General features: G+C 54.3%; 4 protein-coding genes across 4 annotated transcripts; 2 read left to right on the forward strand and 2 right to left on the reverse strand.

The window, feature by feature from the left end:
* Positions 1-929: 929 nt before the first annotated feature.
* Positions 930-4,835, forward strand: PHYSODRAFT_556960 (hypothetical protein; the record flags this gene model as incomplete). The annotated part of the gene is made up of 3 exons (XM_009521364.1): positions 930-1,121; positions 1,203-1,551; positions 1,699-4,835. 3 exons carry the CDS (start codon positions 930-932, stop codon positions 4,833-4,835), a joined length of 3,678 nt encoding a protein of 1,225 aa, XP_009519659.1.
* A 137-nt stretch (positions 4,836-4,972) lies between these two features.
* On the reverse strand, positions 4,973-7,045 carry PHYSODRAFT_483570 (hypothetical protein; the record flags this gene model as incomplete). The annotated part of the gene is made up of 6 exons (XM_009521365.1): positions 4,973-5,144; positions 5,235-5,362; positions 5,588-5,956; positions 6,021-6,060; positions 6,145-6,214; positions 6,487-7,045. The coding sequence occupies 6 exons, from the start codon at positions 7,043-7,045 to the stop codon at positions 4,973-4,975; spliced, it is 1,338 nt and encodes a 445-aa protein (XP_009519660.1).
* A 468-nt stretch (positions 7,046-7,513) lies between these two features.
* Positions 7,514-8,467, reverse strand: PHYSODRAFT_483962 (hypothetical protein; the record flags this gene model as incomplete). Its single annotated transcript, XM_009521366.1, has 5 exons — positions 7,514-7,603; positions 7,680-7,748; positions 7,830-8,117; positions 8,192-8,331; positions 8,422-8,467. The coding sequence occupies 5 exons, from the start codon at positions 8,465-8,467 to the stop codon at positions 7,514-7,516; spliced, it is 633 nt and encodes a 210-aa protein (XP_009519661.1).
* A 393-nt stretch (positions 8,468-8,860) lies between these two features.
* On the forward strand, positions 8,861-13,430 carry PHYSODRAFT_311389 (hypothetical protein; the record flags this gene model as incomplete). The annotated part of the gene is made up of 12 exons (XM_009521367.1): positions 8,861-8,986; positions 9,073-9,243; positions 9,319-9,429; positions 9,488-9,547; positions 9,620-9,706; positions 9,767-9,841; positions 9,920-10,029; positions 10,104-10,208; positions 10,280-11,252; positions 11,304-11,519; positions 11,628-11,923; positions 12,002-13,430. 12 exons carry the CDS (start codon positions 8,861-8,863, stop codon positions 13,428-13,430), a joined length of 3,759 nt encoding a protein of 1,252 aa, XP_009519662.1.
* Positions 13,431-13,685: the final 255 nt, after the last annotated feature.

Here is a 13,685-nt window from a genome sequence, read left to right on the forward strand (position 1 = left end):
AGGTGCTGGCTGTTGCACTGGCACAAACGAAGTGAATAGCATACTACAAGCAGTCTGAGGTGGTGTTTGCATAGTCTTCGGCTTGATGACGCTTAACTTTCCTATTAACCTCTTCTCGTCAGTACATGTATGCCGATGATCTCCTCCTCATGTATACTTGCGCTGTGTCTTCCTCTTCTATTTCTAGGTTGCCATACTGGGCATGACATCTTTCCAAAGAAACCAGAAGCCATTTGCGAAGTTACTCAGAAGTCATCACTTTACTCTAAATGAAGTACCTCACTCTATCGCTTGTGATCGAGCAATGCACTGACCGGGATATTCAGGCAAGGTAGAGTGCAATAACGGAGATCATGTGAAATAGAAGACGCAATATAAAGGTCTGGAGTGTTGAGCAGCTTTGAGGAAGCATTTACGTGTGCTGTTGGTTCGCGGAGGATCGCGAAAACTTACTCGTGCTTGAACGCTGCTCGTAGCCAAGCGCGTCTAAACCGGGTCTTTCGTGAGGAATCCTCTTAGGATAACAACGGACAGCGCGCACCTACAGTTGTAGCTCATACTTCGCATATGGAGGCCAGTAAGCACCATTGCGGTCAGAATTCGGAATGATGGTCAAATACTCATATTAGTCATATTAGTAGTCATGCTAGTACCACCGATGCCTTACTACTAATAGATATCATTCTACTATTGCCAGAATTTGGATAGTAGTAGTAGTAGTATGACTACTAGCCAATATTCCCACTACTACCAAACCCTGACTACGGAAAATGTCGGACCCGAAGGCGTCCTCGGTCGCTGCGGCGGCAGCGGCGTCTGACGCCTCCGCCACGCCCGCTGCGCCCGCCAGCAGCTCTCCACCGCCGTCTTCATCATCTCTTTCTTCCTCTGCAGCCCCCGCGCCGGCCTCCATGAGCATGTTCTACCCCATGGAGCGCGACGACTCTGCAGCGCCGCTGAGCATCATCGAGGAGGGCGACGAGCACGACTTGGGCGCCGAGGCCTTCGCGGACATGGCCATGGGCGGCATGGACATGAGTCTGGAGCTCAACTCGCTGCAGATCCGCGCCTTCCTGGCTCGTAACGAGGCCCAGAGCGAGAATTCCGGCGCATTTACTTCTGTGGCGCAGCGCGAGGAGCCCCCACAGCCGCCGGAAGAGCAGCAACAACAGCAGCAGCAACAACAGCAGCAACAACAGCAGCAACATCCTACGATGAGCGCCTACGAGGCAATGCGCAACGGCACGGTGCACTATTCCAGACGAGAGGACAAGGTGCGCGCGCTGCAGGAGCATCCAGTGGTGGCGTCGGTGGTGGCTGACGGCCGCACGGTGGGCTGCAAGTGCGGACGCAACGTGCGCCTCAACCCACCGTGGTACATCCTCAAGTTCGAGCAGCACGTGGCCAGCAGGAACTGCTCGTTCCTGAGGCAGAGCAGACCCAGCTCCAAGAAGAGGAAGAGGGCCGAGATGGAGGCGACAGCGACGGCAGCAGCAGCTTCAGGCGGAAGTGAGAGTGGAGACGCACAGCAGGCAGGGAGTCAAGTGGAGGGTGGCGCAGATAGTCGACGACAAGGTAGTGGTGGAGAGGGTAAAGATTCGGGTGCAGGTGCAGACACAGATACAGGTTCAGGTGCTGGACAAGGGCAAGATCGAAATACTGGTGAACGCGAGGCAGGAAATGACGGTGGACTAGAAGGTGCTGAGGAGGAGGACGTGGATGAAAGTGGTGAATATTGCTTGCAGTCGGTGGATGCAGTATTACGGCGGGAATTCGGGGTGGTGCAAGACGGTCGGAGGGTAGTTGTGCCTCCTACTGCAGATGCTCCTGATGATCGTGTCCGGATGTACAAAGGTGCAATGACGCTGCGTGAAAATGACCATTTCACGCGCATTACGCCTGATGGGCGTTTTGCAGAGTGCAAGTGCTCGCGGATAGTGCTGCTTGGCGGGCCGTGGCAACCCGGACAGTTTTTGATGCATGTGGCGGACAAGCAGAAGCCGAAGAAGCGAGCGAAAACTGCGTCTGCATCCACGTCAAAGCGAGGATCCCCATCTGGCATGTCCCCATCGCCTACAGCAAGGACGATGATATCGGCCGGGGTGCTCATGAGGCCACCCACGTCTGCAAGTGCGTTGTTACAAGCCCATAAGGCTAAGAAGAGCTTCCCGCGTGAGATTCGCTGGGATGTCGCTCGAGCGCGAGGTCTGCTCCCGTGCCCAGGACTGCGCGATGAACGTATGAACACGTTCGTGACGTCTGCAGTGCAACTCACGGGAGGTGCGCGACAACGACAGAAAATTGCTCGGGAGCTGTTTCCTCACCTCTTTCCTGATACCTCGGAGTACGACCAGACTGCCGAAGAAGGCAAGGAAAGTGACATGGAGCATCGAAGTACGCAGTCTATCTCGAAGAAGCGCCAGCCAAAGCTCCAGCAACAGCTTCTCGAAGCCGAAAAGATGTTACTACATGACGTAATCGAGGGTGAGGCTCTCTGGTTCGTGGACAAGGATGGCAACTCCGTGCGAAGTTTGGATTGCCTGGGAATAATCGATTCAGGGAAAGGCGAAGTCCGATGTCCGTCGTGTACTGCTCTTCGGACCAACGCTGCTTTGAGAACGGCGGCCGCGACTAAGTATAAGATGGCTAATCGTCCTGGCCCTCCACGGAACCCGATAAACCGGAAATTTTGCTCGGGGCGTGTGTGCTCCCTGCTTGAGGCCGAGTTCGACATGCGAGAACCTTACGCGCGTGTGCTTCGAGATTTGGCGCTCGCAGATATCCCCAGCGCTCTTAACACGTGGATGGAAATGGCTTCGATGAGTCTCTCAGGCGATTTTGATTCTCATCCTGCATTGCTGGGCTTGACTGAAGCGATGGTGCGGTTAAAGGACAAGGAGCAACGTGGCGTGGGACTGCAGAACATGACGTACAGTGATCTTCTTGATACATTTATGCGTTCGCTGGCCGATCTATCGCCTGAAGCGTGCGAGCTCTTCCAGAAGCATTTGGGTGGAAGGAAACAACGTCAACTGCTGGCAGCAACATCGAGATCACTGCTGCCTACCAAGCGTAAGCTGCTACCCCCGACTGGTAACAATACGCCAAGAGTTGTTCAAGACCAACAGTCGAGTGATCCGCTGTACGGTGTGTCAACCCCGGCCACTGCAGGGCGCATCACAAGCGAAGAGGGCTTTGTGCACTTGCTGGACCCTTCCGTTGTTGGCCTCGGGATGCCGAATTTATCGATTGGCGACATTCAAGACGTAGACTTGAGCTCGTTTCCGACGTCTGCGGGGATACAAAGTCACCAGAACAGCAGCGCGGTAATGCCAAGTGCATCATCTCTGGAGACCGAGTCGACCCTTACAGCGGATTCGTATCAGTTACCAGTGCCGCGCAAGGAGTCCGACAACCACGATGACACTAGCACTACTGATGCAATTACTGGAGTCGCGGGCTCAGAAGTTACTGTTGCTGCTGGAGGTGAACACGATCACGATGGCGAGGTGGATGAGTCGAAGGACGCTGAGGCTGACGTCCAAATGGAAAGCGACCCCGCCGCTGTGGCATTTCTCTCCGAGTTGGCTCCTCCTGAGGATAACGACGCCAGCAAAGCGGATGATGTTGTGATGCCGAGTGATCATGTGCCGTGCACAGGGCTCCGCGACGAAAACGTGCAGGCCTACGTCGCTAATGCCGTCCAGATTGTTGGAGGCAGCCGACCTCGCTATGTAATTGCTCGCGAGCTCTTCCCACGCGTGTTTGGCAACGACAAGAAAGTGCGTATTGTGGAGAAGCTCGACGACGAGCAGCGGCTCGTACTGCAGGATGCCGTGTTCAGCGAGTGTCTCTGGCGTGTGGACAAGGAAGGCCGCTGCGTTCGAAGTCTGCGTTGCAAGCGATTCGTCCCGGTCTCCGACAACGACGACCGCGCGAATCCCCAGTACCAAGGTGTGTGCCGAGCCTGCCGCGATTTGCGTACCGTGCCCAACTTCCGCAGTGTGCTTAGTCGCTCCAAGGTGCCCAAGAAGCTTGATAACATCAAGTACGTGCCCAGTGTCTACACTGAAAGTGACCCTTTCCTGCGTAAACTGTCCAAGAACGCGGCATTCCGAGGCCTTTACCAAACTGTCAAGCGCCTGGCATCCTCCGCACCCGGCGACAACAGTGAGGCTGGTGCTGAGCGGCTGAAGCGAGTGTACTTCTGGCTGCGGTTCGCTCGCATGGGCGTGTTCGGGCACTTCAAGTCGCACCCCGTGTTTGAAGGACTCATGAAGAGCATGGTGGAGATCAAGGACAAGGAGCGGCGTGGCGTCGGCAAGCAGAACATGCAGTACTCGAGAGCACTGGATGAGTTTATGCAGAGCATGGCGCAGATCTCCACCGAGGCGTTTGAGCTGTTCGCAGCTCAGTTTTGCGGCCGCACTCTGCGGTCTCAGAAGGTCAAGAGGAGGCCCGTCTTCACTGCTCCAATGCAGCCAGCGGTCGAGGGCACAGCAGCAGAGGAGAATACCAGTACGGTGGCTCCTTCTACTCATGAGCCACTGCCGCCACCTGCTGCACTTCAAGCGCATCAGCACCAGCACTACCTGATGCCTCCCGACGACCTCCTCAGTGGACGGAGCTTGTCTTCGGAAGAAAGCCAGCGCTTCATGGACCGCATGATGGCTGAAGTGAACCGGGAGATGGCGCTCGCAGCGGGACGTCGCCCTGAAGACATCAATGCCGACTCCGCCGGCCACGAGCAGCCTGCAACCGACGAAGACGACAGCAATCGCGTCGGTCCAGAGACGTACCTGAACGACGAGGGAGTGCTGACGACCGAGATTTAGCACAAAGGGGTCAACAGATAGCAATGATATTATCGAGGAATCGAACTGGACGCCCGCAGCCGTGGGCGCAGGCAGGCAGTGCACTCAGCGTTCACTTGGTCTGGTGGGTGTCTTCTTGTTGCCTTCCATCAGCTGCTTCATGGGTGCTTGAGCGGCTCGGGCTTCTTCTCCAGGTGCTTGGACAGCAGCCCCATGACCTGCGTGAAACCGATCTCGTCCACACTGAAGACGTCCTTCATCTCCTGGTTGGGGTGGATCAGGCGGCCGTCCTTGGGGTCCTGGAGCTTGTGCTCCTTCACGTACGCCCAGCTGCAGACAGACACACAGACAGACGCAGAGAGACTCACTCGTGTAAGGATACTCCGTCAACAGACAGACGGATGAGTCGCAGCGACGCACAACTCCTTAATGGCGGCCGGACGCGTGAGCTCGCTCTTGCCCAGCAGGTGGCTCAGCGACGGCGACAGCTTGTACAGCTTGTTGTTCACCATGGCGACGGTCTTGAGTTGGCTTGTCTTGGCGGTTGGCTAGTCGGGTCTTGGCTCTTCGACTTCTGGCTGCATTGACTCGGCGCGTGGAATCCTGTGCAAGCGACGGGACCGAGCAACTTCAACTTGCGAGCCCCATCGTGGTCTGGGCACCTCCATCATCTCCGCATGAGGAAGGACAATATCCTCCTAGTCGAGAAGTCTTCTAGCGTTTTACAGTAAGCTCAATACGTGGACGTCGCTGTCTGGGAGCTGGTGGTCGACTTTGCCCGCCTGCGTGGAGCGCACGAAGCCGCTAGAGATGACGAGAGTCGTTCCGAAGTACTGGTTCTTGAAGCCGCGCCGGGGGCACGGAGCCTCGCCAGGCACATCCAGGCGCTGCCACCTCTGCTCAGGGATGTTGAGCACCCGAACGTCGTTCTTGAGCTGACCAGTGGACTCGTCTTGGCCTCCGAAGAGGAGCATTCTGGGGCCGATCGTGTTCGTGCTGTGGCCTCGCCGCGAGCAAGGCAACGAACCAGATAGCCGCGGCTCCGACCACTCGATAGAGTAGTTGGTGTCGCCTAGCTCGTCTTGTTCAGTTGTAACCTGCAGCTTGTGCACACCCAGCAGACCATTTGACTGACGGATCTGCTTATATGACCAAACAAACGTTAGCACGAGTTGTGGTGAACCTCTTTGCTCTTGCTTCCCTCACCTGGCGACCGCCAAAAATTATCACTTCACTGTCCGATACTCTGAAAATGAAAGATGGCGAACGCTACGGCGTTAATGTGCTGCGTGTCGCGTGCTGCGTGGTGCAAGTATCAGCGATGTCTTACCGATAAACATCGTGCAATGATCGGCCCGTTGGTATCCTCGAGCTGCAAGATGGCGTCGACCAGCGGAAGTCTGCAACGTTCATCATGTACAATTGGTCCACAGAGCAGCGCATTTTTCGGTACGCAATAACTTACCAGAGCATCCGCCAATGTGCAGCAGAAACACATCCAGCGTCAAAATGGGCGACACCCCCATGCTCCCGCCCGTGATCAGCAACAATTCAGGAGAAAGTAACGTCGCGGTGTGTCCGCAGCGCGGCGACGGCGCTTTCCCCACAACTTTCGGCTCTATCCAAGCTGCCCGAGCCTTCTTCACACTCCCGGCTGCGACGTCCTCAACACACAACAAGTAGAGATCCCCAAATGCTTCAAACGGGATGCCCTCCGACTGCCCGCCGAAGAAAACAATCCGCCGGACGTTCACAACGGCCTCCTCCTCCTCGACGGGACTTCTCACCCCATCCGTTTCCAGCAGCAATTTCCGATCACACTGTGCGTCGGGCAAACAGGTCATGGAGTGGTTGCGTCGTGGACACGGGCCTTTGCCCACCGCTCGGATCTTCTCCCACTTGCCCATGGTGATCTGCTGCGGCGACTGCAGGAATGGCAGCGCATCCAGTCGACTGGACTTCAGTGCTTCCGCTGTGTTCTGTTGCGGCTGCTGCTCTCCACCCAGCGTCACCTCTGCGATTCTCGCCTGCAACACACTGAACCAGTAGTGGCCGCCGCTGCGCACGAGGAACGTGGCGGTCGTGTCGACCTCGTACTCCTGGTTGTCGGACTTGAGCGCGCGCAGTGACGACGACGCGCCGTCCGCTTTGCAGACCTCCCAGCGGAGGTTCTGGAGGCTGCTGAACGCTGCGTACAATTGCCTCCACGTCGCTGGCACGGCCGCCTGCATGCGGTAGGACGCCACAGTCGGAGTCAAGTACGAAGTGAAGCATTCGCGCTTGCACCGCGCCTCTATGAGAGCTCGTAGCGTCCCCAGGTGGAGGCGGCAGGTCATGGACAGATGGATCAGCGCCTCCACGTCCAGAAGCTGCTCCAGCGCCTCCAGGATCTCGGCCGAGAGCTCGGCGAGCATCGACGTCGCCACCATGACGAGGACCTGATAATGGCTTTTGTGTACGATGGCTTTTGTGTACGATGGCTTTTGTGTACGATGGGTGTGGAGATATGCGCCATGCAAAGTACGACGAGGCAGTTGATGGGCATCATGGATGTGGACGTCTTTGTTTCCGTGCAATGAATGTCAAGGGGATGAAAGCGACTAGTTAGATCTGTCTGAATGGCTTTCTCGGCTCTTACTGGGACCCACACTTCTCGTGTGTGAGCCCTACGTCACCCGTTCCAACGGACAGCAGCAACTTTAGCAGCAACCCCGGTTGGCCGGAGGGTTCGAGTTGCCGAAGCCGCCAGGGCCAGGCGAGCCCGTCATGCCCACCTTGATGCCATGTGCCTGCATCAAACGCACAATAGAGTGTCAGCTTCTCTGCATTGCATGGGCTCAATCATCACATCATATTTGTGCGAACCTCGTTGGTGACGTCGCAGACGCCCGACTGGATGTTCGAGTAGATCTTGGACGCCGTCTTGACGAAGGCCTGCGCCATAACCATCACACCACACATAACAGTTAGCAGGTCAATCAAACCTCCGTCAGTTCATAGGAACTCAGCACGCACGTCTTCGACGTTGGCGGCGGTCTTGGCGGACGTCTCGAGGAAGATGAGGCCGTTTTCCTTGGCGAACTGCTCGCCCTCCTTGAAGCTCACGGCGCGACGGTGCTCCAGGTCGCTCTTGTTGCCGATGAGCATGATGGCCATGTTCGAGTTGGAGTTCTGGCGCGCCTCCTCCAGCCACCTCGTCAGGTGGTTGAACGTTTCTCGTCTCGTGATGTCGTACACCAGCAGCGCGCCCGCCGCTCCGCGGTAGTACGAGCGCGTGATGGATCGGAACGACTCTTGGCCGGCCTGCACCAGCGAACAAATCCACTAAAGTCAGCCCCCAGCGTCAACCTCTTGCAACTGCCCAGCTAGAGCCCCACCGTATCCCAGATCTGCAGCTTGATCTGCTTGTTCTCGATGTTGATCATGCGCGCGCCGAACTCGACGCCGATCGTGAGGTCGTGCACCGGCTGGAAGCGCTTGTCCGTGAACTGCAGCAGCAGACACGACTTGCCCACGCCTGCAGCAGCAAAATAACCAGGTAGCAACAGCAATATCAGTATTGGATCTTTCTGGGTCCATGGCAGTGTAGACTGGCAACCAAACGCACCGGTGTCGCCGATGATGATGTACTTGAACAGGTACGCGTACGACATGCTGGCTCCCTAATTGACTCTGCAGCATCGGCAACATCACAATAGAAAATAAATAAAGATCAGTAAGAACAAGTGTCATGATTCGGACTATCGCTGGAGCGTGCGACCGGTGCGGGGAGAAAGCGAATCGCAGCGTGCACCAACGCACCTCCTGGTCTCGGTCTGGTAGTAGCTGGTTGCGGCGCTGGGGGTTGTGGAGAAGACGACGGCGGCGAGGACGGGCAGCTGCAGTAGCTTGGAGGCAGTATATTTGGCTCTGCGAGAGAGAAAAAGAAAGGGAAGAAAGAAAGAGCCCTCCACATGATTCTCAAGGCGTGGTGTGCACCACACCAGATCTTTCCGGCCGAAACGCCGCCGAGGATTGCATTGCGCACTTTTCCTTGCCTTTGCCTGATGGAGAACTACAACATCTACGACGAGATCGGGCGGGGCACGCACTCGTTCGTGTACAAGGCGCGGCGCAAGCGCAGCATCGAGTACGTGACCGTCAAGTCCACGGCCAAGAGCCGCATGGACAAGGTGAGGAGGCCAAAGCATCTATCCTTTTGCGATATTTTTACTATTTTTAATGGAATATTTGTTGTTGCTGCTGCTTGGTGTGGTAGATTCTGAACGAGGTGCCGTTCCTGCACAAGCTGGATAGTCGCTACGTGGTCAAGTTCTTCGACTGGTACGAGTCGTCCAACCACATCTGGCTCATCCTCGAGTTCTGCATGGGCGGGGACCTGCTCAACCTCATCACGCAGGACAAGCAGCTGCCAGAGGCGGCCGTCAAGGTGCGGAACAATTGAAGTGCAGCATTGCGGCGTGTTTTATGTGTTACGTATCTGATCGGTATGATTGTATTACAGTCGTTCGGGCTTGAACTCGTGGCGGGACTGCAGTATTTGCACGCCAACAGCATTTTGTACTGCGACTTGAAGCCGGCAAACGTGCTCATCGACGAGTTTGGGTCGTTGAAGGTGCGGTAGGTGTTGAAATCGCAAGGAGGGGCCAGAATTGACGCTGGTTCGGTTTTAGTTGGCAGATTTTGGACTTGCACGACGCATTCCTGGAAGCGACGCAGCCCCGACACGACCAGTAAGAGAGGATTTTATTTGTTGCAATTTCGAGCATGGTAGAAAACTGATTGAAGATCTTGTCAACATGCAGCTTGCTCCAGGCTCTCCACACTATATGGCCCCGGAGTTATTCCAGCAGCCAGCAATACACAGCTTTGCGTCAGACTTTTGGGCTCTGGTACGATGAACTACAACCTAGTAACATGCGCCATAGCTAATGGATATTCGGTCTACTTAGGGGTGCGTGCTGTACGAACTCAGAACAGGTCGACAACCATTTACGCATACCAATTTTTCCGAGTTAGCGCGAATGGTACGTCTAGATGTGGTTAAATTAATATTTCTCTCCGCCATGTTAACATGTCGTCGGCGTTTTCGATATTTGAGGAAGATCCAAACGGATACCGTAGTGCTTCCGGTCCCTGGATATGAAATGTCCCCAGTATTTTGCAATCTTCTGGAGCGGTTGCTGGTGAAAGACCCTTATCAGCGAATCACGTGGTGCGTCGTACATTTCGGAGGTGCAAGGTTAGCCATGCATCCGAAGAATTTTTCTGACGAGAAATCACGACCAGGAACGAGCTAGTCGACCACCCGTTTTGGAACGATTTACCTCGCCTCGAAAAAGTTGTGATGCCAGCGCAAGCCATTTTCGATGCCGCCGGGCCTAGTCCACGCAGGTAAGTCATCTTAAAAGCGCAGGTGGGCTTGGTCGTATGTACATCGTGGTTTCACATGAAGTCTGTAGCAGGTATCCCGACGCCAGTGCTGCGTCAAGTGCATCGGTCAGCTTCGAAGATCGCCCAAATGACGATCAACAAGGAAATGATGAGGATGAGAATTCGGCCAAGGGCACCCCTGGAATTTTCTCGGCGCAGGCAAACGCAAATGCCCCTACATCTGCAGCCACTGGAGATGATGGAGCTGCGTTTGCTGCCTCTATGGATTCCAGTTCGGAGGATTTGTTGGATGGCTTGTCAACCCAACGAAGGGATCACGATGAAACACGCCCCGTTAGTGCACCAAGCTCACAGATGCGTACAACGACGAGTAATAACGAGGGCTTGGACGAGGATGATGCTAGCATAGAGGATCAGCACATTGACTCCATCCCATTGGATATTGACATGAGGCATCGATGGCGAGCTGCGAACGACCCTCACTCTGCGCCCCCGGCGGTTAGCAATGCTCCTCGGCGGCGAATACAACTTCATACCCTGTTTGATCGCGACGGTGCACCCGGAGGTGGTCTGCGGAAAGTCTCAAAACTCATCTTTACTGCAGCTGACTGCAGAGTAAAGTCAATCATCGGGAACAAAGATATCCAGATCGGGGACTTGCCACGTATTCACGCGGACCATCTTCACTTTGAGCCGACATCTCCTCAAGATCTTCTCTCGTGTACAACAGAGGCATTGGAAAGCCAGCTCAAGGAAATCTACGTCAGTCTCAAGTCTTCGCAGGCCGATGACACAGAAAAACTCAGCGTCATGGCGTATTTATTTTCTCTCAGCTGCCACGCTCGCCTGGCCCACGTGATTGTCAACAGCTCTATTCTCAAGCTACTGATCAGGATGTTGGGTCACGAATCTCGATTGGCATCGTCGAATCGAGTATTGCTACCGATGCTGTGTCTCGTTTTGGGCGTTCTCTTCCGGTTTGCAACGTTCATCACGCCGTCTTCTCCCGATCAACTACGCCAACTTGTGGGAACACTTCTGCAAGTTCTTATCGAGCCAAGCATGGAGAAAGTCTCTGAGGAAAGCGGTTTGGAGTCTCGTCCTCTCGCGCTGGCCTGCCTGGGGGAACTACTGTTTTATATTTCCACGCAGCAGGAGTGGGAACTTCCTATGGATGGTGTGGAAGGTGTGCTGGCCTGTGTAAATGATCCTGACATTGGCGTTCGCTACTACGCCGTCCGAACGCTTGGCAACATGCTCATTCACTGTACAGATATCCTGCTTCCAAAACTGATGAGTGAGCAAATTGTGGTTACTCTGACTGAATGCCTACTGCAATATTCACAGGCAAACTCTGGCTGGGAAAATGATTGGGAGGCGTCGCAAACTCATCTTGCACTGCGTACTACAACAACTGAGGCGCTTGCACAAGTATTGAGGCATCTTCGCACACCGTCATCAGCGGCAAATCTGCCGTCGCGGTTAAAACGGTCGATTCTACTTCATTTTGCGAAGCCCGAGGTACTGAATGCGGTGTGGCGAGGTGCCCAAAATGCTAAGGGGGCGGTTGACTTGGCGATTGCATCGCTGAATATTGTTAACGCGTTTTTGGACATCAAGGTTGCGGCTGATCGAGAAGCAGAATCTACTGCGATCAAAGCCAGTCGTGAATTATTGCTGGACCGAGTTGTGGCTTTTTCTTCAATTCAGAGGATGTTGCTGTTGAAAGGAACTGCAAGTAGTGGAGCTGATGGCGAAGGAGGTGACAATACGACAATCCTGCGAGCAAAAAGCCTCATACTGCTCCGTTTGGGTGTGCAGCTGAACCGAGGGTTTCTACAGTCTTTCGTGCAAAACGACGCCCTCAAGCTCGTTGAGCAGGTTTTGTTTCCGATCGCAGACCATTTGTACGAAGACGACGACACACCTGGCTCAGTATCGCCCGAGTCGAAGCTGTCGGCATTTGAATTGTACCTCTCGCAGTGTGCGCTAAACCTGTGCAAGCTCACGATTCGAATGGCTCTCAAACTTGGAGCCGATTGTTTTTCATCCCATGAACATGGAGACACCGATAGTGCTAACAACAACAACACAGAGCACCGTTCTCCTAAGATATCACCGCTGCCTTTCGAGCTCTTCAGTGGTTTGTTGAGAAATCCTACGTGTCGTCTTCAACTTCTGAACTATTTCGTGGCGAATGACAGCAAGCAGTACACGTTCTTCTTACGATTGATGGCTAAGCTGCTCACCGCATTCCCAAATGAAGAACTAAACGTTTATGGAGACTTGGATACGACGACGGTCGCGGTTTACGTGTCCAGAATTTTGCTGGACCTGTTTGAATTTTCCGCCAGGGAGGCTAGCGACATTGTGTTGGTAGAAAAGCAAGTACTATTCACACATTTGCTACCTGCGGTGGTGGAGCACATTACGCCGACCGAAGGATCGAAGAATGATGATGCGCTCGCAGTAAACTGTCTCAAGATCCTTCACGTTGTGCTCTTGGATTTTGACTATGAGGACGATAATGGTGAGTACGAGCTGTACGACCGCTTCATTCGATCAGCACTCGTTCCTTCCCTTGATTCTATGGTGAATGGACAGAGTGTCAAGGTAGAAAGCACTTGGAGTCTTGCCAGCGAGCTGCTTTTTGGCTTGATCTCGAGTGATTCATCTCTCCATAGTGAGGCGAAAGAACTCCGAGTGATGTCCGCGATTTTGGGATTGCTGTGTGTATCGCCGAAGTTCCAGGCGCTGCCCTCTCACGCTACACAACTTCTAAATGTACTGGTTGATTCGCGTAAGGGACACCTCGACGTGTTGTACGAGTCGGGTATCGCTGAAGGTATGGTGGCTGGGTTAGTTTTCTCTACAAGGCGGAAGGTTCTCGACAGTAACTTGGTGGATTTGTTGGTGGTTTTGCTACATCTGCTTCATCAGCAGTACGGGAAAATGCGCGAGCAAAGTATACCTTCATCTCCACAAGGGTTTGACGAGCTGGTCCGCTGTGGGCCACTGATGATACGACTGTGCACTGGTGCTAATGCTAAGAGAAAGATGAACGGTCGAGGTGAAGATCTATCACCGGAGGAAGACGATGTCGATAGCGCGTTCTCACCACGCGGAAAGATCCGTGTTGAGGATAAAATTGCGGATCTCGCCTCTCGATGTCTTGTATTTCTATCCCAGGTAAATACTGCCCAGCTACAGAAGATGCTATAGATAATACAACGCTCACTAACACATCTATGTTGTAGATTTTCGGCGAGCAGCTGAATGAAGCGCTGTTTCACCACAAGGAATCTACACAAGCAAGCGAATCCGTATCGAGGTACGCAGCATGAGTATGGATTGCTGGCACTTTGTTTTGTCTCGTTGCTGATTAGAACGTCTGTATATGCAGTTCGCTTCTATTATGCTTGCAAGCAAATGACTTGGCAGTCGATGGAGTGGTAATGCTGCGTGTGTTGCTTACGC

Source organism: Phytophthora sojae (assembly GCF_000149755.1).
Source record: "Phytophthora sojae unplaced genomic scaffold PHYSOscaffold_2, whole genome shotgun sequence".
Classification (NCBI taxonomy): domain Eukaryota; phylum Oomycota; class Peronosporomycetes; order Peronosporales; family Peronosporaceae; genus Phytophthora; species Phytophthora sojae.